General features: G+C 47.6%; 1 protein-coding gene across 2 annotated transcripts in view; it reads left to right on the forward strand.

Moving 5' to 3' along the window:
- SHE (Src homology 2 domain containing E) overlaps nucleotides 1–25,824 on the forward strand; it is a 135,545-nt gene extending 109,721 nt beyond the window's left edge. For both annotated transcript variants that reach the window (XM_078670269.1, XM_078670268.1), the window contains one exon: nucleotides 21,291–25,824. In XM_078670269.1, the coding sequence (XP_078526395.1) occupies nucleotides 21,291–21,477 (187 nt within the window). In that variant the 3' untranslated portion in view covers nucleotides 21,478–25,824. The remainder of the gene's footprint in view (nucleotides 1–21,290) is intronic.
- Nucleotides 25,825–26,055: the final 231 nt, after the last annotated feature.

Consider the following 26,055-nt stretch of genomic DNA (forward strand, 5'->3'; position numbering starts at 1 on the left):
ATAATTATCATGAATTGAAACCCCTATTTTAAAAGTAACTTAAATCTAAATAAAACGTATAACCCGTTTTTATTACAGAAAATATTTCTTTTGTTAACCATAGTTATCATACAATCACACTTTCCATTTTATTTGTAGTACCTTAGCCTGCTACTCGACGAAAAAAGCACTTCAACCCCCCCATCAGGGGTAGCAAGCACTATATAAATGCAAACCTTTTTCCCTCTTCTATCCCTCCACTATCTTTCTCAATCCAAATAACTGACTAACATATCCACCACTCAAATTACTTTTATATTTTCACTATACTAATTCCCCACTATCCTTTATGGGTTCCAAAAAAGCACTTCAACACCCATCAGGGGTAGCAAGCGCTATATAAATTCAACCCTTTTTCCCTTCTCTATCTCTCCATTATACTTCTCTATCCAAATAACTGACTAACATATCCACTACTCAAATTACTTTCATATTTTCACTATACTAATTCACTACTAATCCTTTCTGGGTTCCGAAGTAGCGTGTTACTCGTTGAAAAAGCGCTTCAACACCCCATCAAGGGTAGCAAGCGCTTTATAAATGCAAACCTTTGCCCTCTTCTATCCCTCCACTATCCTTCCCAAACCAGATAACTGACTAACATATCCACCACCCAAATTACTTTCATATTTTAACTATACTAATTCACCACTAATCCTTTATGGGTTTTGGCATAGCGTGCTACTCACCGAAAAAGAGCTTTGACTCCTAGTCTGGGGTAGTACGCTCAATATAAATGCAATTACAATTACCTTCCTACATTTTACAAGCCAAGTGACAATTTGCATATTCATGCCATTGAAACATCATGCCATGTACGAATACCCAATTCTAAAAGGGAGGGTCTTAAAAGTTTGCTTTGCTCCTCTTAGCTAGGCCGAACGCCACATAAGATGTGGGCCACACATATAATCATAATTGCAGTATCCCTTAAAATTGGACTTACATTTGCAATTTTGCCTTGTTGAGAAGCCCAAATCTGAGGCTCAGAAACTCTCTGTATGTGTATCAAAAGGCATGATTCAGCACCCACTCATTGTCATTTTATCTGATGATATGCAAAGCAAATTAAGGTGTGGAATTAAGCAACCGCTGAATCACATAATGCACAAATTCAAAGATGATTATTTCTTTAAAAGCTGATTGCTTTATTCTTGATCTTCTCAATTTTTAAAAACCTCTTTCGTTTTGCAGTAGTGAACGCATTTCATCCCAATGGGACTTCTTCAGGGCTTTGGTTTGTATTCTTTCTGTGTGATGTAGTGGCCAAGCGAACCTTCCCTACTTTGGAAGAGAGAGACTCCTTGGATCTTGGAATACACTGTGTTCTTCCACAAAGAATTCCTGTGTGCAGAAGTGTAGTCCCTAAAAAGGTGAATTCTTTTGTGGTCCTTAGATAAGTTTATCCTCCATGTCGAGGTGATGAAACAGGAGACGTTTGAATGGCAATTGCAAAACTGTGGAGCTAGGGGACCCTCTTTGTCCTACTTTAATAATCCTCAGTGTACAAACTTTCAGTCCCATGTAGGCAGGTATCATTTACTGTCCAGCATACTGGCTTGACACTTTGTCAACAACAGGGATCGTAAATTGCCCCTTCCTACATGGGACTGAAATGTTGTGTATTGAGGGTTAATAAATTTGGACGCAGAGGGTTCGGAACTCCACAGTTTTGCAATTGCCATATGAACTGCTTCTGTTTAGGCACCTCGTCATTGAGGAAATACTTATCTAAGAACCATGAAAGGATTCACCCTTTTAGGGACTACACTTCTGCATGGGTATTCTTGGAGGAAGAACATAGAGTATTCCAAGGTCTAAGGCGTCTCTCTCTTCCAATGTAGGGGAGGTTTACTTGGTCACTACATGACACAGGAAATAATACCCAAAGCCCTGAAGAAGTCCATTGGGACGAAACATGTTGGCTACTGCAAAATAAAATAAGAAGTTTTTAAAACGATGATAAGATCAAGAATAAAGCAATCGACTTTTAAAGAAATAATCATCTTTGAGTCTATGCATTATGGGGTTGTTTAATTCCAAAAGTAAAAAACACAAAAGAGCAGCCAAGGTCTACAGATGGTGTTTGACTGCAGTAGCAACCGTGAGGCACTGGTGGAGAGCGCATGGGACAAAGGGTTGTTAAAAATTGAAGACTATTAGTCACAAATAGGCTAAAATAATTCCCATCAGACCACCCATGTGGTGGAATTGCGTCATATGGGAATCACTGATCATCCCAAACCAAATCTGACCATATAGTGTCGATCCGGGAAGGGTTGTCAAAAAATAGTCCTGTTGTGACAACATGAAGTGTTATGAATGGACAAAGTGCAGTGCTAACAAAAAATGTGTAAAATAAAATTAACTACCAGGACACCAGAGAACATTACAATAGGAGTCCAAGTGTCAAAGATTAAAAACACGCCAAGTAGTAAGACTACTCAAAGGCGCTGTGCAGTACGGTCGACATGTTTCAGCTATAAGAGCCATTGGCTCAGCTTTCTTCAGGACCTTGAACAGGAAAACAGCTACTGCAACTACATATGATACGTATAAGTGAAAAACAATGTAGATGTACTGATACAGAGTTACATATATACCAGGAATTAGTATACTTAAATGTCCACTCGAGGGAAAGAAAAGTGTCTTCTTCCTAGCAAGAGAGAAAAAGAAAACGCAAAAGACAGTATGTCAAAACAACACCGAATTCAACACGCTCACCCACCGTACACACACAGAGACCGTACAGACACACCTGCAGGAATAATTTATATTCTGCATTCTAACAAGCAAATTAGCTATAATCACTCAGAGGCATTTCCTCTCAGTGATACTCACCCAGCTTTGTGTGGGTGATGACCTCACCTCACCCGGCAACCGCTCGGGAGTATGAGGCCCCGCTCTATAGTATAGAAATAAAAGACACAGTAAGCACACAACTTTACAATGTCCTACTCAATGGTTCTATACATATAACCCAACTGACGTGTGATAGTACACAAGATGTCACACCCAACCCTGAACACCACAGAGATTCATAAGGGGTACATAAAAAGCGCACATCCTGCGATCCTTAACATCACACAGAAAACTGGTATCTATGTGTATCTCAAGAAAACTCCTATGCAAGGTATTGTATGCCCTACACCCTTATATAGAGTATTGCATATTATGGAATGTCATGGCCCATTGGGGACTCCAGCGTTACTATATGAGAGAGAGGTTTATTATGGGGCATGACCCCTAAGTTGCTACCTAGGCCAACCCTATTAAGGGGCTGCTGAGCTCTCTCCCCATATCCAAAAGCAGGATACCCAGGACCTACCAAACATGACAAGGTAGGGGCCCTGCCGGGTCATCCTGAGCTGATTAGTAGACCGGGAATTCCCTGGCCTTAACCAAGATAGAAGAATAGGGGCCCGCCAGGTCCTCCTAACCTGACTGGATCACATTTACATAACACATGTAAATGTGATCCTTGGAGCACAATGGATCTGCCATCATACATTATTAAAATAGTCGCTCGTTAAAGCTCCTACCGGGGATTTATATTTCCGTTGTTTGGTGAGTCCGAGGGTCGGCGCATGCGTTATAGATTAATGGTTCCTTGCCTCCACGCATGCGCGAGAAAGTAGCGGCTTTCGCTACGCGATTTACCGCGACTACCTTCAACCCGGACTCATTACCCAACCAACGAAGGTTTAAAAGCAGGAAGGGTGTGAATATTTTTCACCTCCACTTCCGCTCGTATTTGCAGCGAGAGCACAGACGGACAGGTGAGTCAGTGAGTGCCCGCTTTTGAGTTCAGTGAGGAATCTATTCACGGTGTACCAGTCAGGTTAGGAGGACCTGGCGGGCCCCTATTCTTCTATCTTGGTTAAGGCCAGGGAATTCCCGGTCTACTAATCAGCTCAGGATGACCCGGCAGGGCCCCTACCTTGTCATGTTTGGTAGGTCCTGGGTATCCTGCTTTTGGATATGGGGAGAGAGCTCAGCAGCCCCTTAATAGGGTTGGCCTAGGTAGCAACTTAGGGGTCATGCCCCATAATAAACCTCTCTCTCATATAGTAACGCTGGAGTCCCCAATGGGCCATGACATTCCATAATATGCAATACTCTATATAAGGGTGTAGGGCATACAATACCTTGCATAGGAGTTTTCTTGAGATACACATAGATACCAGTTTTCTGTGTGATGTTAAGGATCGCAGGATGTGCGATTTTTATGTACCCCTTATGAATCTCTGTGGTGTTCAGGGTTGGGTGTGACATCTTGTGTACTATCACACGTCAGTTGGGTTATATGTATAGAACCATTGAGTAGGACATTGTAAAGTTGTGTGCTTACTGTGTCTTTTATTTCTATACTATAGAGCGGGGCCTCATACTCCCGAGCGGTTGCCGGGTGAGGTGAGGTCATCACCCACACAAAGCTGGGTGAGTATCACTGAGAGGAAATGCCTCTGAGTGATTATAGCTAATTTGCTTGTTAGAATGCAGAATATAAATTATTCCTGCAGGTGTGTCTGTACGGTCTCTGTGTGTGTACGGTGGGTGAGCGTGTTGAATTCGGTGTTGTTTTGACATACTGTCTTTTGCGTTTTCTTTTTCTCTCTTGCTAGGAAGAAGACACTTTTCTTTCCCTCGAGTGGACATTTAAGTATACTAATTCCTGGTATATATGTAACTCTGTATCAGTACATCTACATTGTTTTTCACTTATACGTATCATATGTAGTTGCAGTAGCTGTTTTCCTGTTCAAGGTCCTGAAGAAAGCTGAGCCAATGGCTCTTATAGCTGAAACATGTCGACCGTACTGCACAGCGCCTTTGAGTAGTCTTACTACTTGGCGTGTTTTTAATCTTTGACACTTGGACTCCTATTGTAATGTTCTCTGGTGTCCTGGTAGTTAATTTTATTTTACACATTTTTTGTTAGCACTGCACTTTGTCCATTCATAACACTTCATGTTGTCACAACAGGACTATTTTTTGACAACCCTTCCCGGATCGACACTATATGGTCAGATTTGGTTTGGGATGATCAGTGATTCCCATATGACGCAATTCCACCACATGGGTGGTCTGATGGGAATTATTTTAGCCTATTTGTGACTAATAGTCTTCAATTTTTAACAACCCTTTGTCCCATGCGCTCTCCACCAGTGCCTCATGGTTGCTACTGCAGTCAAACACCATCTGTAGACCTTGGCTGCTCTTTTGTGTTTTTTACTATGGTATAGGGGAGCGAGCAGTAAGGTCAGTAAATATTTCCCCCCGACCCTCCACACACCTGTTTGTTTTTTCAGTTGTTTAATTCCACACTTTAATTTGCTTTGCATATCATCAGACACGATGACAATGGGTGCTGAATCATGCTTTTTGATAAAGGATGATGGAGTTTCTCCTATGTGGAAGATTAAGACGACTGGTCTTCCAGATTCGGGCACCATTGTATTCAGAGTTTAACTATAACCCACTACAGCAATAAGTGCAATATCCTTTTCCCTCAATCTCTCTTTGTAAATCACTCTCTCTGTATGTATAATGACATAGCTTCTAGCAGATACAGTGGATAAGACTCTTGGCTGTATATGTTAAGCACAACGCGCGAGGACTTTCTGTTTTTGGCAGCCGTAGAAATGTTCCTGTCTTTTTTCTTCTTCCAGAAAGACACCGAAGTTAAACAACCAAAACCAAATACTGCAAAAAATACCAGCCACGGTAGACACTAGACCTAGCAGAAGTTACACACACACAGACTTACCAGCTTATTAAAATGCTTTGTGATGTGGTGCACAACAGCCACCAAAGCTGATACCAAACATTCCCCAGAAATGTGGCTTTGAGAATCCATACCCAGTACTGCAAAAACACACAACAAAAAGTTTAAAAAGGAAGGCTTAAATAATAGCATAGAAATACAGGAACAAGCAGCCATAGAAAAGATCCACTGCGGTTGACTTATCAAAAAAAACCATTGCATTGCAACACATCTGCAAGATCTGTCACGCTCAAAACAAGTTACGGGGATATGAAATGAACCTAGATGGCGTAGAACAAGAGCAGGTGGGCATGCAGAAGCAGGTGCCTCTGCACATGGGAAATCAAGAAACAGCGTAACAAAGCGGGCTTACATTGCTGTCAAGTTTGGTTGGACGCCTTCCGCCTGCCCTAGATTTTTAGCCAAAAGCACTTTGCATTCTGGGATTGCAGAGCAATACTTATTTTTAGAAAAGGGAAAGCACGAGTCTCACGAGGCAATCTACCCTTCTGAGATCGTGTGAAACAATGTTGTGATGTTAATATTGAGCTGCAAAGTGATCTACTCCACAGTAACCGCTCCCACTGTGTCTTAAAGGTGATTATATGTATCAAATTATAATTATTAGTCCTTACTACGTATCTGCTGACCATGACAATATAGTGGTAGTCGATATTATGGAGTTAATATTTTTGTTGGTCAATATTAAAATCACAGTATTCTGCTGTAACGACCTCTTCATTAAAAAGTCTAGATGCCTAAAATTGCCACACATTGTAAGTACCATTTGGAGTCCCTGTGCTCCGGTGGAACTAGGCAACAGATGCTAGAATAACATTCTTTGACATCCAAGAGTTGAAATACAACTTGCACTGGGAACACATTCACGAAGAGCCAATGAGACTTGGCCATGGTCTGTTGTCATTGGTAAACCTTGCAACTTTCATGATGTGGTCTATGCACAAGCTAAAAGTGAGAGGGTACTGAAGCTTCTCGGTGTGGATTTCCCTGTTCTTTGTGGTCTGTATCCGAGAGAACATTTCTAAATCCTGGTCTGCATCGCCCTTTGGGATCATGAACTTTATGGGTCCAATGTACTGCATCCAGAATTGTATTCCATTTTAGGGGCATTATCCTTCTCAGGATCACCAAGGGTATCAGGCAGTGCCACCTTTGGGATGTCACGGAATGACATCCCAGGGGGTCCCCACAAAGAACTAAAGATGGTGCACCCCAGTCTCAAAGGTGTGGAAGATACCCTTGACCTGTGACCCACTTGGGTCCCAGACCGGGCTCAGTGACATTGTTTGCTCACTATACTACTAGGAAGTGGTAAATGAGCATTGGCAAAGCCAATCGGTGTTGGTTTAATGTACTAACAGAAGCAGGGTTAGCATATTAGAGTGAGACACACAGGAGGGTGACAGCAGGAGTTGACCGATAGATGGTAAAGTAGTCCCTCGCACAGGTCAATGCAGGCACTCAAGTGGAGGCAGAAGGACACAATTAAGTAGCTTTTGTTGGCAGATGATGAATACTCCACTAGGCTGAGCCAAGACATGATTGACAAAGTTGACAAAGTGTCAAGCCAATGGCACAAATAAGCCTGGCCATAGAAAGCCTATGGTTGAAAGGGCGGCCCAAGTCGACTCTATGTATATTGCTAGCGGTAGGTCTGTTTGACAGCTGTGCTGTCAAAATACAGAACCCCCAAAAATATATAATATACAGTACACATCCGTAGTTTAGAGATGTGTCCTGGAAGACAAAAGTCGTTCAGATCAGATGGGTGAAAATAACGCTCTGTTGCAACTCAGCCTTGAAGGACAGAATCCCTCTGCCAGGAATGCCGACAACAGGGTCGATAGTCAAGCAGTGAAACGGGTATTGAATGGAAAAACCAAAGGTACTCTTATTGGAAGATGTGCTGAGGAATCATGAGCAGAGTTTATTTAAGACAACAGAGGAGTAACATGGGAAATCGAGGATTCGAATAAGACAGGCAAGTCTCCTTTGGCCAAACGCCCAAAATGATCCAGAGGAGACCACGGCAAAACCCTAGTGATGGACCAGAAGCCATACTCTTGGTTGTGAACCATCTCTCCCTATTAAAACCTTGTGGGAAAGACTTTCACTGGCTTAGGCTAAGTAATATATCTCTCCCGCCCACCAGAAGGCAGTGGGGGCAGCCTGTGCTACTTTTAGGGTGATGTAAAGGCCCTGCTGGTGATATCACAAGCAGCCATCTACTCTTGTGTTACTCCTCGCCCTTTGCTGTTGTGGGGAGAAGACACTGTAACTGCTTAAAAGACCGTTACAATAATGGCAGACGTTGCAGGGAGCCTAAGTGAGGAAAGAGATTTCAATTAGAGGAATCAGTTGTGAGGGCTGAGCTTTACATTTCAAGAAGGTGAGTAAGATCCAGCAGAATTCAGATGCCAGATTCTCACAGGCCCTGCAGTCTCATCCTTACAGCATCAGGATCAATCCTCATCCCTGCTTTCATTCCGCCCAACACCTCCCTAGATTCTCACAGGCCTGCAGTCCCATTCTTACAGCATCAGGACCAATCTTCAAGTCTGCTTTCATTCCGCCCAACTCCTCCCTAGATTCTCACAGGCCTGCAGTCCCATTCTTACAGCATCAGGACCAATCTTCAAGTCTGCTTTCATTCCGCCCAACACCTCCCTAGATTCTCACAGGCTGCAGCCCCATCCTTACAGCATCAGGACCAATCTTCACCTCTGCTTTTATTCCGACCACACCTCCTTAGATTCTCACAGGCCTGCAGCCCCATCCTTACAGCATCAGGATCAATCCTCATCCCTGCTTTTATTCCGACCACACCTCCCTAGATTCTCACAGGCCTGCAGTCCCATCCTTACAGCATCAGGGCCAATCTTCACCTCTGCTTTTATTCCGACCACACCTCCTTAGATTCTCACAGGCCTGCAGTCCCATCCTTACAGCATCAGGACCAATCTTCACCTCTGCTTTTATTCCGACCACACCTCCTTAGATTCTCACAGGCCTGCAGCCCCATCCTTACAGCATCAGGACCAATCTTCACCTCTGCTTTTATTCCGACCACACCTCCTTAGATTCTCACAGGCCTGCAGCCCCATCCTTACAGCATCAGGACCAATCTTCACCTCTGCTTTTATTCCGACCACACCTCCCTAGATTCTCACAGGCCTGCAGTCCCATCCTTACAGCATCAGGATCAATCTTCACGTCTGCTTTTATTCCGACCACACCTCCCTAGATTCTCACAGGCCTGCAGCCCCATCCTTACAGCATCAGGATCAATCCTCATCCCTGCTTTCATTCCGCCCAACACCTCCCTAGATTCTCACAGGCCTGCAGTCCCATCCTTACAGCATCAGGACCAATCTTCACCTCCTGCTTTTATTCCGACCACACCTCCCTAGATTCTCACAGGCCTGCAGTCCCATTCTTACAGCATCAGGACCAATCTTCACGTCTGCTTTTATTCCGACCACACCTCCCTAGATTCTCACAGGCCTGCAGCCCCATCCTTACAGCATCAGGATCAATCCTCATCCCTGCTTTTATTCCGACCACACCTCCCTAGATTCTCACAGGCCTGCAGTCCCATTCTTACAGCATCAGGACCAATCTTCACCTCTGCTTTTATTCCGACCACACCTCCCTAGATTCTCACAGGCCTGCAGCCCCATCCTTACAGCATCAGGATCAATCCTCATCCCTGCTTTTATTCCGACCACACCTCCCTAGATTCTCACAGGCCTGCAGTCCCATTCTTACAGCATCAGGACCAATCTTCACCTCTGCTTTTATTCCGACCACACCTCCTTAGATTCTCACAGGCCTGCAGTCCCATCCTTTACAGCATCAGGACCAATCTTCACGTCTGCTTTTATTCCGACCACACCTCCCTAGATTCTCACAGGCCTGCAGCCCCATCCTTACAGCATCAGGATCAATCCTCATCCCTGCTTTTATTCCGACCACACCTCCCTAGATTCTCACAGGCCTGCAGTCCCATCCTTACAGCATCAGGACCAATCTTCACCTCTGCTTTTATTCCGACCACACCTCCCTAGATTCTCACAGGCCTGCAGCCCCATCCTAACAGCATCAGGATCAATCCTCATCCCTGCTTTTATTCCGACCACACCTCCCTAGATTCTCACAGGCCTGCAGCCCCATCCTTACAGCATCAGGACCAATCTTCACGTCTGCTTTCATTCCGCCCAACACCTCCCTAGATTCTCACAGGCCTGCAGTCCCATCCTTACAGCATCAGGACCAATCTTCACCTCCTGCTTTTATTCCGACCACACCTCCCTAGATTCTCACAGGCCTGCAGTCCCATCCTTACAGCATCAGGACCAATCCTCATCCCTGCTTTTATTCCGACCACACCTCCCTAGATTCTCACAGGCCTGCAGTCCCATTTTTACAGCATCAGGACCAATCTTCACGTCTGCTTTTATTCCGACCACACCTCCTTAGATTCTCACAGGCCTGCAGCCCCATCCTTACAGCATCAGGATCAATCCTCATCCCTGCTTTCATTCCGCCCAACACCTCCCTAGATTCTCACAGGCCTGCAGTCCCATCCTTACAGCATCAGGACCAATCTTCACCTCCTGCTTTTATTCCGACCAAGTCAAGTCAAGTCAAGTCAAAATTTATATAGCGCACTACATACCCAGAGGGTCTCAAGGCGCTTGAGGAAGGGGGAGAGGTTTACTTATCGAATATCCAGGTTTTAAGCTCTTTTCTGAAGGCTAGGTGGTTTTGAGTGAGGCGGAGGTGGATGGGAAGGGAATTCCAGGTTTTGGCCGCTAAGTAGGAGAAGGATCTTCCCCCCATGGTGGCTTTGTGGATGGCGGCGAGGGCTTGGTTGGACGACCGCAGCTGGCGGGTGGGGGTGTAAAAGGAAAGGCGCGTGTTGAGGCAATCCGGTCCAAGTTCGTAGAGGGCTTTGTGTGCGTGGGTGAGGAGACGGAACGTTATCCTTTTGTTGACGGGGAGCCAGTGCAGGTCTTTCAGGTGACCGGAGATGTGGTCTTTGCGAGGGATGTCTAGTATGAGTCTGGCTGAAGCATTTTGGATGCGTTGGAGTTTTTTCTGCAGTTTGGCGGTGGTACTGGCGTAAAGGGTGTTTCCGTAGTCTAGACGGCTAGTAATCAGTGCGTGGGTGACCGTTTTTCTTGTTTCGGTGGGGATCCAGCGAAATGTTTTTTTGAGCATGCGTAGGATGTTGAAGCATGATGATGAGACGGCATTGACTTGTCTGGTCATCGAGAGTGAGGAGTCCAGGATGATGCCCAGGTTCCGTGCGTGGTCAGTCGGTATGGGGGCTTTTCCTAGGGCCGTTGGCCACCAAGAATCGTCCCAGGCGGAAGGGGATGCACCTAAGATGAGGACTTCCGTTTTGTCCGAGTTCAGTTTCAGACGGCTGTGCTTCATCCATTCTGCTACTTCTTTCATCCCTTCATGTAAGTTGGTTTTGGCGGTGTTTGGGTCTTTGGTGAGTGAGAGGATAAGCTGAGTGTCATCAGCGTAGGAGATGATGTTGAGGTTGTGTTGACGTGCGATGGTTTCGAGGGGGCTCATGTAAACGTTGAAAAGGGTGGGGCTGAGTGATGATCCTTGCGGGACGCCGCAGATGACTTCGGAGGCCTCTGACTTAAAAGGGGGGAGGCGGACTCTCTGAGTTCTTCCAGCGAGGAACGAGATGATCCAGTCCAATGCTTTTCCTTGAATTCCGATGTTTCTGAGGCGTTGTTTCATGGTGCTATAGCAGACTGTGTCAAAGGCTGCAGAGAGGTCAAGGAGGATGAGGGCGACTGTGTCTCCGTTGTCCAGTAGAGTTCGGATGTCGTCTGTTGCTGCGATGAGGGCGGTCTCGGTGCTGTGTTTGGCTCGGAAGCCAGACTGTGAGGAGTCGAGTGATTTGTTGGTTTCGAGGAAGGCGGCGAGTTGATTGTTGATGGCTTTCTCAATGACTTTGGCAGGGAATGGGAGGAGCGAGATGGGGCGGTAGTTTTTGAGTTCGGTGGGGTCAGCTGTGGGTTTCTTCAGAAGGGCGCTGAGTTCGGCGTGTTTCCAGCTTTCTGGGAATGTGGCGGAGTTGAGGGAGCAGTTGATGACGTCTCGGAGATGGGGTGCGATAACGGAGTTTGCTTTGTTGAAGATATGATGGGGGCATGGGTCTGTAGGGGATCCTGAATGGATGGAGTTCATCAGGTGAATGGTGTCTTCTGTGGTGATTGGGTTCCAGTCAAGAAGGATATTCGGAAGAGGCACAGGTTCGGAGGTGAGAGGGGTAGACTTGTTTACGGGTTGGTTGTCAAAGCTGTTATGAATGTCGGCGATTTTGTCATGGAAGAATGAGGCGAGGGAGTCGCAAAGGACTTGAGAGGGGGTGATGTCGTTGTAGCTGGCGGTAGGGTTGGTGAAATCTTTGATGATGTTGAAAAGTTCCTTGCTGTTGCGAGCGTTGTTGTCTAGTCGGTCTTTGAGTGCTGATTTCTTGGATGTCCGGATTAGTTGGTGGTGTTTGCGGGTGGCGTTTTTGAAGGCGGCTAGGGTGGTAGTGTTTGGGTCATTTTTCCAAGTTTTCTCAAGGGAGCGACAGAGCTTCTTGGATTTCTTAAGGTCGTCGTTAAACCAGGGTGCGTTCTTGCTTCCTTGCTTGATTTGATGTTTTTTTCAGGGGTGCTAGTTTGTTGGTGGTTTGGGTTAGCCATTGTGTGAGGTTGATAGCGGCTTGGTTAGGGTTTGTTGAATAGGCAGGGGTTTTTTGAAGAAGCGATGAGGAGATCTGGTCGATGGTGATTTTGTTCCAATTTCTTCGCAAAGTTGGTTGAGGGTGGTTGTGGGTCGTGGTCTTGTTGTAAATGAAGTGGACGCAGCTGTGGTCCGTCCAGTAGAGGGGTGTGGTGTGAGTGAAGGAGATATGCTTGCTGGAAGTGAAGATAGGGTCGAGTGTGTGTCCTGCGTAATGTGTGGGGGTGTTGACAAGTTGTTTGAGTCCGAGATTGGCGAGATTGTCCAGAAGGGTGGTAGTGTTACTGTCGTTGCTATTTTCCAGATGGAAATTGAGGTCTCCCAGTAAAATGTATTCTTCCGAGGGGAGAGCGTGTGGGGTGATGAAGTCAGTGATGTCTTCGCTGAATTTTGTACGGGGTCCTGGTGGCCTGTAGAGGAGGGTGCCTCTGAGTGTGGTCTTGGGGTCGGTGTGGATCTGGAAGTGAAGGTGTTCGGCAATGATGAGGTTGTCTTCTGTGCTGGTTGTGACGCAGATGGTGTTCTTGTGGACGATGGCGATGCCTCCTCCTGTTTGGATGGGGCGGTCCTTACGGATGATCTTGTAGCCGTACGGGATGGCTATGGTGATATCTGGAGCTGAGGAGGCATTCATCCAGGTTTCTGTTAGGAAGGCGATGTCCGGAGAAGTGGTGTCGAGTAGATTCCAAAGGTCGATGGCGTGTTTGTGAACCGAGCGGGTGTTGAGAAGGATGCAGTTAAGGTGGTTGGTGTTGGATCTCTGTTTGGTGTTTGAGGGTTTGGTGTGGGTTTTGATGCAGGAGAATTTGCAGGAATGGCAGGTGAAGGGTCCATGGGTGAGTCCTGGTGCTGCTTGGGCGCAGTTAGGGAGTCGGCCGGGGTTCAGTGATAGGAGGGTGGAGGCGTCGTAAGTAATGCGGGAGGGGTGGGTGATGCAGGGACCAGGGGGTCTGGCGCTGGGCGCGGTCCAGGCGCGGACGGGCGTAGACGGGCTTACCTTTGGCGCACCTTCGGCGCGGCCGCAGCGCGTGGACGCTGCGCGTTGGGGCATCTGTCATAAATGGATAGTGGAGGGAGGCGGAGCGTGGGAGGGGCAGCTGGGAGGCGGGAGCGAGGTGGAGGGAGGGCTCGGGTCAACAAACAAGATGGCAGCAACAACAACAAACGCTGCAGGCAGGGCGAAATTGGGGCACAGGCAGTGGAAGCAATTGGGCTTTATGAGAGCGAGATCAAGTTAAAAATACAGTCGCAGTCAAAGCGGAATTGAAGCGCGGACTCCAAGCGCTATGCTAATAGTGAGTACAATGTAAGGTAATGCACAGCCAGTTAAATACAGTCAAAGCGCTATGAAAAGTTATACTCAATAATGCACAGCATGAGATAATGCCCAGAGGCGCGCGCTAGCGGATCGACTTGCAAATCAGAGATAAATGCTACGATACCGGGAGTATCAGGTGAGGAGGGTGCGAGGGGAGCGACCTCTCGACCACACCTCCCTAGATTCTCAAAGGCCTGCAGTCCCATCCTTACAGCATCAGGACCAATCTTCACCTCCTGCTTTTATTCCGACCACACCTCCCTAGATTCTCACAGGCCTGCAGCCCCCTCCTTACAGCATCGGGATCAATCCTCATCCCTGCTTTTATTCCGACCACACCTCCCTAGATTCTCACAGGCCTGCAGTCCCATCCTTACAGCATCAGGACCAATCTTCACGTCTGCTTTTATTCCGACCACACCTCCCTAGATTCTCACAGGCCTGCAGTCCCATCCTTACAGCATCAGGATCAATCTTCACCTCTGCTTTTATTCCGACAACACCTCTCTGGATTCTCACTGGCCTGCAGCCCCATCCTTACAGCATCAGGGCCAATCTTCACGTCTGCTTTTATTCCGACCACACCTCCCTAGATTCTCACAGGCTTGCAGCCCCATCCTTACAGCATCAGGATCAATCCTCATCCCTGCTTTTATTCCGACCACACCTCCCTAGATTCTCACGGGCCTGCAGTCCCATCCTTACAGCATCCGGATCAATCTTCACGTCTGCTTTTATTCCGCCCAACACCTCCCTAGATTCTCACAGGCCTGCAGCCCCATCCTTACAGCATCAGGATCAATCCTCATCCCTGCTTTTATTCCGACCACACCTCCCTAGATTCTCACAGACCTGCAGTCCCATCCTTACAGCATCAGGACCAATCTTCACCTCTGCTTTTATTCCGCCCAACACCTCCCTAGATTCTCACAGGCCTGCAGCCCCATCCTTACAGCATCAGGATCAATCCTCATTCCTGCTTTTATTCCGACCACACCTCCCTAGATTCTCACAGGCCTGCAGCCCCATCCTTACAGCATCAGGATCAATCCTCATCCCTGCTTTCATTCCGCCCAACACCTCCCTAGATTCTCACAGGCCTGCAGTCCCGTTCTTACAGCATCAGGACCAATCTTCACGTCTGCTTTCATTCCGCCCAACACCTCCCTAGATTCTCACAGGCCTGCAGTCCCATTCTTACAGCATCAGGACCAATCTTCACGTCTGCTTTTATTCCGACCACACCTCCTTAGATTCACACAGGCCTGCAGCCCCATCCTTACAGCGTCAGGATCAATCCTCATCCCTGCTTTCATTCCGCCCACCACCTCCCTAGATTCTCACAGGCCTGCAGTCCCATCCTTACAGCATCAGGACCAATCTTCACCTCTGCTTTTATTCTGACCAACACCTCTCTGGATTCTCACTGGCCTGCAGCCCCATCCTTACAGCATCAGGACCAATCTTCACCTCTGCTTTTATTCCCCCCAACACCTCCCTAGATTCTCACAGGCCTGCAGTCCCATCCTTACGGCATCAGGACCAATCTTCACCTCTGCTTTTATTCCGCCCACACCTCCCTAGATTATCACAGGCCTGCAGCCCCATCCTTACAGCATCAGGACCAATCTTCACCTCTGCTTTTATTCCCCCCAACACCTCCCTAGATTCTCACAGGCCTGCAGTCCCATCCTTACGGCATCAGGACCAATCTTCACCTCCTGCTTTTATTCCGACCACACCTCCCTAGATTCTCACAGGCCTGCAGTCCCATCTTTACAGCATCAGGACCAATCTTCACCTCTGCTTTTATTCCGCCCACACCTCCCTAGATTATCACAGGCCTGCAGCCCCATCCTTACAGCATCAGGACCAATCTTCACCTCTGCTTTTATTCCGCCCACACCTCCCTAGATTCTCACAGGCCTGCAGTCCCATCCTTACAGCATCAGGATCAATCTTCACGTCTGCTTTTATTCCGCCCAACACCTCCCTAGATTCTCACAGGCCTGCAGCCCCATCCTTACAGCATCAGGATCAATCCTCATCCCTGCTTTTATTCCGACCACACCTCCCTAGATTCTCACAGGCCTGCAGTCCCATTCTTACAGCATCAGGACCAATCTTCACGTCTGCTTTTATTCCGACCACACCTCCCTAGATTCTCACGGGCCTGCAGTCCCATCCTTACAGCATCAGGATCAATCTTCACGTCTGCTTTTATTCCCCCCAACACCTCCCTAGATTCTCACAGGCCTGCAGTACCATCCTTACAGCATCAGGACCAATCTTCACCTCTGCTTTTATTCCGACCACACCTCCCTAGATTCTCACAGGCCTGCAGTCCCATCCTTACAGCATCAGGACCAATCTTCACCTCTGCTTTTATTCCGCCCACACCTCCCTAGATTCTCACAGGCCTGCAGTCCCATCCTTACAGCATCAGGACCAATCTTCACCTCTGCTTTTATTCCGCCCAACACCTCCCTAGATTCTCACAGGCCTGCAGCCCCATCCTTACAGCATCAGGATCAATCCTCATTCCTGCTTTTATTCCGACCACACCTCCCTAGATTCTCACAGGCCTGCAGCCCCATCCTTACAGCATCAGGATCAATCCTCATCCCTGCTTTCATTCCGCCCAACACCTCCCTAGATTCTCACAGGCCTGCAGTCCCGTTCTTACAGCATCTGGACCAATCTTCACGTCTGCTTTCATTCCGCCCAACACCTCCCTAGATTCTCACAGGCCTGCAGTCCCATTCTTACAGCATCAGGACCAATCTTCACGTCTGCTTTTATTCCGACCACACCTCCTTAGATTCACACAGGCCTGCAGCCCCATCCTTACAGCGTCAGGATCAATCCTCATCCTTGCTTTCATTCCGCCCAACACCTCCCTAGATTCTCACAGGCCTGCAGCCCCATCCTTACAGCATCAGGACCAATCTTCACGTCTGCTTTTATTCCGCCCAACACCTCCCTAGATTCTCACAGGCCTGCAGCCCCATCCTTACAGCATCAGGATCAATCCTCATCCCTGCTTTTATTCCGACCACACCTCCTTAGATTCACACAGGCCTGCAGCCCCATCCTTACAGCGTCAGGATCAATCCTCATCCCTGCTTTCATTCCGCCCAACACCTCCCTAGATTCTCACGGGCCTGCAGTCCCATCCTTACAGCATCAGGATCAATCTTCACGTCTGCTTTTATTCCGCCCAACACCTCCCTAGATTCTCACAGGCCTGCAGCCCCATCCTTACCGCATCAGGATCAATCCTCATCCCTGCTTTTATTCCGACCACACCTCCCTAGATTCTCACAGGCCTGCAGCCCCATCCTTACAGCATCAGGACCAATCTTCACGTCTGCTTTCATTCCGCCCAACACCTCCCTAGATTCTCACAGGCCTGCAGCCCCATCCTTACAGCATCAGGATCAATCCTCATCCCTGCTTTTATTCCGACCACACCTCCCTAGATTCTCACAGGCCTGCAGTCCCATTCTTACAGCATCAGGACCAATCTTCACGTCTGCTTTCATTCCGCCCAACACCTCCCTAGATTCTCACAGGCCTGCAGTCCCATCCTTACAGCATCAGGATCAATCTTCATGTCTGCTTTTATTCCCCCCAACAGCTCCCTAGATTCTCACAGGCCTGCAGCCCCATCCTTACAGCATCAGGATCAATCTTCACGTCTGCTTTTATTCCGACCACACCTCCCTAGATTCTCACAGGCCTGCAGCCCCATCCTTGCAGCATCAGGATCAATCCTCATCCCTGATTTTATTCCGACCACACCTCCCTATTCTCACAGGCCTGCAGTCCCATTCTTACAGCATCAGGACCAATCTTCACGTCTGCTTTTATTCAGACCACACCTCCCTAGATTCTCACGGGCCTGCAGTCCCATCCTTACAGCATCAGGACCAATCTTCACGTCTGCTTTTTTTCCGACCACACCTCCCTAGATTCTCACAGGCCTGCAGTCCCATCCTTACAGCATCAGGACCAATCTTCACGTCTGCTTTCATTCCGCCCAACACCTCCCTAGATTCTCACAGGCCTGCAGTCCCATCCTTACAGCATCAGGACCAATCTTCACGTCTGCTTTTATTCCAACCACACCTCCCTAGATTCTCACAGGCCTGCAGTCCCATCCTTACCGCATCAGGACTCTCCTCTGACTTCCATGCACCCAGTACCATGCTAGATTCTCGCAGGTCTGCAGTTCCATTCATCCTTACAACAGAACCTTTTCTGCCCTCTACCTTCTCTGCAGCAAACACCATGCTAGATTCTCAAATCATCAGGATTTCCCCTCCTCTAAATTCACTGCAACCAACACCACTCGCTTTTGGTGGTCACATGGAGATTAAGTGATTTGCCGAGAATCAAGTGATTTGCCGAGAATCACAGTATGTTGAGCATAAGTGATTTGCCGAGAATCACAGTATGTTGAGCATAAGTGATTTTCCGAGAATCACAGTATGTTGAGCATAAGTGATTTTCCGAGAATCACAGTATGTTGAGCATAAGTGATTTGCCGAGAATCACAGTATGTTGAGCATACGTGATTTTCCGAGAATCACAGTATGTTGAGCATAAGTGATATGCTGAGGATCACAGTATGTTGACCATACGTGATTTGCCCAGAATCACAGTATGTTTAGCAGACGCCGAGACTCGAACCTGGTTCCCCGGTTCAGAAGACGGCAGCTCTGCCCGTAGCACCACATCCTCTCCCCTCGTATCGTCCCCGGCGGGTTCTTACTCCAGGCTAGCTGGGTGGGTCCTGGTAGCCACTGGCTGCCCCCCTTGTCCTCAGCCCGTCCTCCGGTTCCAGGCGATCATTGTTGCCGCAGTGGCGGCCTTTCCTTCCTCAGGAAGCTGAGCCCCAGCGCGAGAAACAATTGAACTGGAAAAACACCGGCCCTGGGAGGCAGCCAACGCGGGGGCCGCAGCAGCGAGAGGTGGGGGCAGGAGTGTGGACACTCAGGAAGATGGCGTTGACCAAAACAGCCACTATAGAGACCCCGGCAGCGTGACGTCCAGCCGCCTCCTCGCGCCAGCACACGCACCCACCAGACCATCATGGCACCGACCGCCACTGCGCCAATCTGTTGTCGCACAATTATGTAGAATTCAGCTAAATGAAGTACGATTTTTTTCCCTACTTAAGCCTCAAATTACCCGTGCCCCTCACTGGCCGTACTGTACATAGAAAGTGGAGAATGGGTGTGATTCTAGGCAAATGACTTACTCTCCACATGCCTAAAAAAAATAAAAAATAAATATATATATATATATGCTACTCAAAGGTGGACACCTTCGAGCATTGAGATATATATATATATATATATATATATATATATATATATATATATGTCTCTGTGTAATGTAACTGGTGATCGTGTAAAGCGCTGCAATGCCCTTCGACCGAGTTCAAGCTAAATAAAACTGCAAAGTAATTAAAAAAAAAAAAAGATTCGTAACTCTATACTTGCCACTTCAATCTGCTCACTTCACCCATCTGTTCGTCCACTCCTTTTAACCCTTTCATTTATGGACATTTCACTGTCCAGCCTGGTGCCTCAGTCATGTATTTACCCTCCCTCTTCTGGGTATTTCACTCCCACCTTCAGCCTCCTTACTCACATATCCTTCCTATCGCACCTCTTTCCGGCATCTTTCTACCGCATGCAGGTAACAGAATATCTCTCTTTCGACTTCTTGCTTCCACCTGCAGTCACCTCACCGCGCCCGTCCTTTCTCCCTCCCTCACTCGTGCTCTTGAGGGCCGCACTTTAACCCTGTGGTTCTTAACCTATTGTCCGTGAACCAGTAGGGGTCCTTGAAGCTTACTTAGGGGATGAGCAACTGCTTCGAAATTTAAATATGAATAAAGTACATGTACATAGAAAAGCAAAATGTAAAGATTTAAAATGCTCTGTAATGCGAAGAAATTTGAAATTGGAATTTCAAAATGAAGTGGTTATCCTTAAATCTAGATTCGTGAGGCCAGTACAAGTCTAGCAAAATGAATCTAGCATAGATGACTGGCCGCCCCGAATGAAGCAGCACTGGTATGCGCAGACAAAACGAGTACATGCACCAGGAAAAAAACAGTCATCCGCTAGAATTTAGCATATTGCTTAGTCTTGCAAAAATAAAACAAAATATTTAAAGCGCCAACTTTCTCATTAAAATTCAAATTTACATATCTTTCACATTTTTTCTTGTTTACCAGTTATATAAAATATTTCATAATTTGTTGATTTGTTTGATGCGCAGCTTTTTATCTATTTTTCTGTACTGAATTGAGGTTCAAATAGTAGAAATGTTTTAGGTGGGGTCCCCAGCTTCCAGTGCTTATTTAGAGGGAGTCCACAGAAGTCAAAAGTTTGAGATCCACTGGTTTAACCCTTTCTCATGTTCTCTTGACTATCAGGGGCCACATTACACAAGCTCCCCAGGGCCACAATGGGCATTTGCACCCACTTGATGCACCCCTGGGGCACTTTATTAGAGAAGTACTTGTGCAGCTCCTTGTGTAATACATTAAAGGGTGTTCCCTCATGTGCATGGGGCATGTCCCTTATGCAAACGAGGCAATCACATCACCTCTGCGCCCATTCCGTATGATGGTGAACACCTAGACGGTATGCAGATGAGCCCAAGCTGAATAGTTCAGCGGGGGCTCGGCTTAGGTCTACAGAAGTGCCTTGGCTGTCAGAGACAGGCCGTCAGCACCAGGGCTTCATGAGTACCGGTACTCTCCTCAGCAGTAGAGACGTGCCAGTACTCAGAGTGATAAAACTAAGAAGTGCCTGTACTCCGTACCGCTGAGTACCGGCCCATTTAAAGCACTGCATATTACTCTTTCCCATCTCTTCTCTCTCACACATACAGTTGCTTCCAGGGCCGTCACTGGTTATGGGATAGCTGGGCCCAGGCCCGGGGTGCCAGTATTCTGAGGGGGGCAGCAGGGAGCTGCCTAAATTAATGTCATGCAAACAGCAGCTCATCCATCCCACTTGGCCTCAATCGGGTCCCATTAAAGACTTTGTAATCAGCCTTTAGTGTACCTCGGCGTAAATGTTATCACCCCATCAACCCCTTGCTCTCCTCCCAACGTCCTCACACCTCCTGCCATCTCACTGCAACGACCCTCTGCCACCACAACAAACACCAAATTTTCTTTCCACACAGGGCAGTGTCTCATTCAATCAGATTTAGCGCCAGAACATGGTTGCTTCTCCCCCTTTTTTTTTTTCCTTTTCTCTCTCCCTCCTCCCGCATAACCTCCTGCACGTCCATTCTCTCAATTACACCACCCCTAAAGTCACCCCTTTTCTGCTTTTGTTTCCATGTCAGGACCAGCCAGGGCTGCGTGCACATCATTGTGGCACAGACGAAGGATAACAAGTTCACGCTGAACCAGAGCAGCGCCGTGTTCAGCAGCATCCCAGAAGTGGTGCACCACTACAGCACCGAGAAGCTTCCCTTCAAAGGAGCCGAGCACATGAGCCTGCTGCACCCCGTGCACTGCACGTCACACTAGCATCGCCGGAGCCTGGACAGCTGCCCGTGCTGTACTTGTAAGACAATCTCGAGGCTTTCTTGCACTTTATTAAGGCCTCTTGGTGCACTGCTCTGGTAGCGCCAGAGCCTGCGGGAACATGTGCACTGCACTATGTGACACCAGAGCATCTGGACCTCCAGCAACAGCAAGAGAAATACAAGAGCTCAAGGAACCCTATGCAATGCACTATTACACAAGAACCTGAGGCACTATACGCACTGCAGTAGAAATACCAGAGCTGGAAGTACTACCAGTAAGACCAGAGTTGGAAGGCCGCTGTACACCAATAACATCAGAATTCGAGCACATACGTACAGCAAAATGAATTAAAAGAGAACCAGAGGCAATGTGAGCTTGGAGCACTAGCGATAAAGCCAGGACGTGTGGCCTTTCACCCTTTGCACTAGTAAAAGAGGAGTCTGTGGCACTGTGTGCGCCAGTACACTTGACCCCAAGGCCATGTCACACAAGAGTCCTAGCCCCCTGTCCATCTGTGACACAAGAGCCGGAGGCCCTCTGTCCTTCTTTAACACAAGAGCTAAAAGCCCTCTGTCCTTCTGTAATACAAGAGCCCAAGGCCCCCTGTCCATCTGTAACACAAAAGCCCCCTGTCCTTCTGTAACACAAGAGCGAAAGGCCCCCTGTCCCTCTGTAACGCACAACCCCGAGGCCCCCTGTCGATCTGTAACACAAGAGCCTGAGGCCCTCTGTCCTTCTGTAACACAAGAGCCTGAGGCCATCTGTCCCTCTGTAACACAAGACCCCTAGGCCCTCAGTCCATCTGTGACACAAGAGCCCGAGGCCCTCTATCCTTCTGTAACACAAGAGCCTGAGGCCCCCTGTCCATCTGTAACACAAGCGCCCGAGGCCCCCTGTCCTTCTGTAACACAAGAGCCCAAGCACCCTGTCCATCTGTAACACAAGAACCTGAGGACTTCTGTAACACAAGAGAGAAGGCTCCCTGTCCATCTGTAACACAAGAGCCCGAGGCACTCTGTCCTTCTGTAACCCAAGAGCCCAAGGCCCCCTATCCATCTGTAACAGCAGAGCCCGAGCCCCCCGTCCTTCTGTGACACAAGAGCCCAAGCTCCCTGTCCATCTGTAACACAAGAGCCTGCGGCCCCCTTTCCTTATGTAACACAAGAGCCCGAGGCCACCTGTACCTCTGTAACACAAGAGCCCGAGGCCACCTGTACCTCTGTAACACAAGAGCCAGAGGCCACCTGTACCTCTGTAACACAAGAGCCCAGGCCCCCTGTCCACCTGTCACAAGAGCCCGAGGCCCTCTGCCCTTCTGTAACACAAGAGCTCTAAGCCCTCTGTCTCATCAGTTTGCTCAAGACCCCACGGCCTTTCCATGCACCAGTAACACAAGTCCGAGACCCTTCATTGGCTGTACAATTAGTGCAAGAGCCTGCGGCCCACAGTGCACTGCAAAAATACCTCACAGGCTGTGGTTCCTCCCTACACTAGTAAACACAATAGCCTGAGCCCTTTGGTGCAGAGTGACAAAAAGGCTAGCGACCACTGTACATTGCGCCAGTAACATACGAGCCCCAGGTCCTCATCCATCATAACAGTACACCAGTGTGCACTGCATCAGACCGCAAGAGTTCAAGGCTTTGTGGATCAGTAACAGAGGGGCAATGTGCCGCCCGTGTACCAATGCCAAGAGGCTGACTGTGCAGGGCACTACTAACACAGGAGCTATGGTCCTATGCGCATCGTACCAGTTATTCAAGCACCAGAAGCCCTGTGCACCTGATGCCCTCCGTGCTCTGCACCGTGAACAACAGAGCTGTGGACCTCTATGCACCACATGAATAACCACAGCACCAAAGGACATCTGTGTACCATTGACACCACAGCTGACTTCCTACGGTATACAGTACAAGCAGTAAGCGTCTGAGGTCCTCTACGTGTGGCTCCAGTAATCCAGGGTCATATGTACACTGTTACACAAGAGTATGATGTTTTCCATGTAGCTACTAGCAACTGAGATAAGGCATAACTGAACTGCACCAGTAACAGAAGCAAACAGCTGTCTATGCGGCAGTGACACTGTAGCCTAAAGCCATCTGGCACTGCTCCAACACCAGCTCCAGTTCTTGAGGACCTCTGTGCAAGGCACCATTAACTCATTATGCATTGCACCAGTTACAGAAGACCATAAGGCCTCCGAGCACCGCACCACGTAAAGCGTGAAATAACACCCGCGATCCCAGGTGTACCAATGACATAGGGGCAGAAGGCCTTTCAGCACTGCAGCGGCAACACAAGCCAAAGAGATGACCGCCGATGCGTTCACTCCAAAAAGGGATATCTTGAGCAGTGACGCTAAACTACACATGGACAAAATGGGCATCTTGGAGATAACTGCATGGAAGGCACCTAGAGAGGGGCCAACTACACAATCAACGCTTCGACAAAGACATACCCTTCAAGCTTACAATACATGGGCCAAAATGGTGTCAGGAGAGATGACAACTAAACAACACCTTTACAACAGAGATATTTTGAGAGGGGTGCAACAATACAACACATTGATAAAAGAGATATCTCGAAAGGTGACAACTATACAAAACATTTAAAAACACGCAATCCAGGAGGAAACAACTGCTTAGCGCAAAGGGCATCCACGGAGGTAATATCTAATCGATCAACACTATAAGCAGGGCACAAGTCCTAAAAAAAGAAGTGGGGGGACGCTTACGTCACGACAGGAAGTGACGTCATGAAAGGTGGATTGCACCATCAGACTCATTGCCTCCCCTCGCTCATCCCTTAAATGCGAATGCATCAGAGAAGCCAGCGCGTGAGCAGCGTTCTGAATGAGCTCCGATCTCGCCACAGAGAGGCCAAAGAGTGAATGTGTGGCTCCATTTGCTCCAGTTATCGAGCTCCCGGTAAAACAAGTGGGGGGGGGGCCGTCCACCCGTGTGGTAACCCGATTCGAGTCCTGACTATAAGAGAAGAAATATGTGGTGAGATGACAACTGTACAGCACATTGACAAAATGGACCTCCGGAGAGGTGATAACTTACTAATACATTGAGAGAAGAGAGAAGAGCTATCCGAAGTGGGGACAATTGTACAACACACTGTCAAAATGGCGGTAGCAACTACTTTACACAGAGGCACAAAAGACATCCAGAGGGATCACAACTAATTGATTCACGTTGACCGAAGAGATGTCCGTTGAGGTGACATATGTACAACACATTAACCAAAGGGCAACTGGAGAAGTGACAACTTCACAACACATTGATGGGAGAGACATCCAGAGGGGTGAAAATACAGAACCCATTGGGGTAACAGATAAACCTAGCGCTGACAATACTCAACAAACTGGCAAAACGGTGTCCAGGAGGAAACAACTACTTAACACTGAGGCCCATAAGACATCCAGAGATATGACAACTACTTTATCAACGCATTGAGAGAGGAAAAGAGATATGTGGCGAGGTGACAGCTGTACAACACCCAGAAAAAATGGGCCTCCAGCAAAGTGCTAACTACATAATACACAGAGTGAAGAGCTATCTGAAGAGGCGTCAACTGTAGAAAACACTGTAAAAATGAGGTAGCAACTACTTAACACAAAGACAGGAAAGACATCCAGAGGGATGACCGTTATTCAATCGATATTGATAAAAAAGATATCCAGTGAGGTGACCGGTTTGACAGTACCCGATTCCGGGAGGTACCAGCTACTTAACACATTGATAGAAGAGACATTCGAAGAGGTTACAACTACACAACACCGTGCAAAAGTGAATGCTAGAGAGAAGGCAACTGCACAAAACAGAAAATGAGCATAAGGTGAGGTTCTTGCAACATATTCACAAAAACAAGATGTGGGATGGAAATCACTAATAGTGTTCAGAAAAAAATATACCGCAAGATCTGATAACTATATGACTCTGACAAAAACACTTCCTGCTTCTTATATTCCATCACAAGACAACAGTATATGCGCTTCCGTACTTTGCTGTCCACCTCTCTGCTCTTCCATGTATTCCGCCTTTCACATCGACATATGTATTGAATTTTTCAGCCTCGGTGTATCCTGTTTTTCAGTAACACTAACTGTATAATGCATTGTTTTTTAAACCAGCCTATTGAACGTTCAGACTTCAAAAAGCAAAAATAGTCGGTCATCTCAGTGGGGGAGTATTCGCAACCAGTTGCTTCGATGTCTATTTTTTTGTATTTATGAAAATGTATAACGTTTTTTATCTTGCAAGGTGGGATACGCACACTGCTCTGCCTCAATTTCTAATGTTTGTTTTACTGTGAGTTGCAATAAAGTTACCTTGGACTCCAGTGTGTTCATCTACCTGACTGAGGTTAACATCCCAGTAGGGTCAATTATGTGGTGATAACTGTTGGTTGCCAGCTTCAGGCAGTCCAAGAGAGAGTTCTCGCACGGTTAAATTCTGTGGGATCCTAGTCGTGAATTGAGTTTGGCAGCACTCTGCCTTGGGTCCGTGGACTAGCTGAGTAAGTTTCTTTGAGTCTTCAACTTGGCCTAGTTCTTGAAGGAGATTCCACTTG

The sequence above is a fragment of the Lissotriton helveticus genome, chromosome 12 (genome assembly GCF_964261635.1).
Source record: "Lissotriton helveticus chromosome 12, aLisHel1.1, whole genome shotgun sequence".
In the NCBI taxonomy this organism is placed as follows: domain Eukaryota; kingdom Metazoa; phylum Chordata; class Amphibia; order Caudata; family Salamandridae; genus Lissotriton; species Lissotriton helveticus.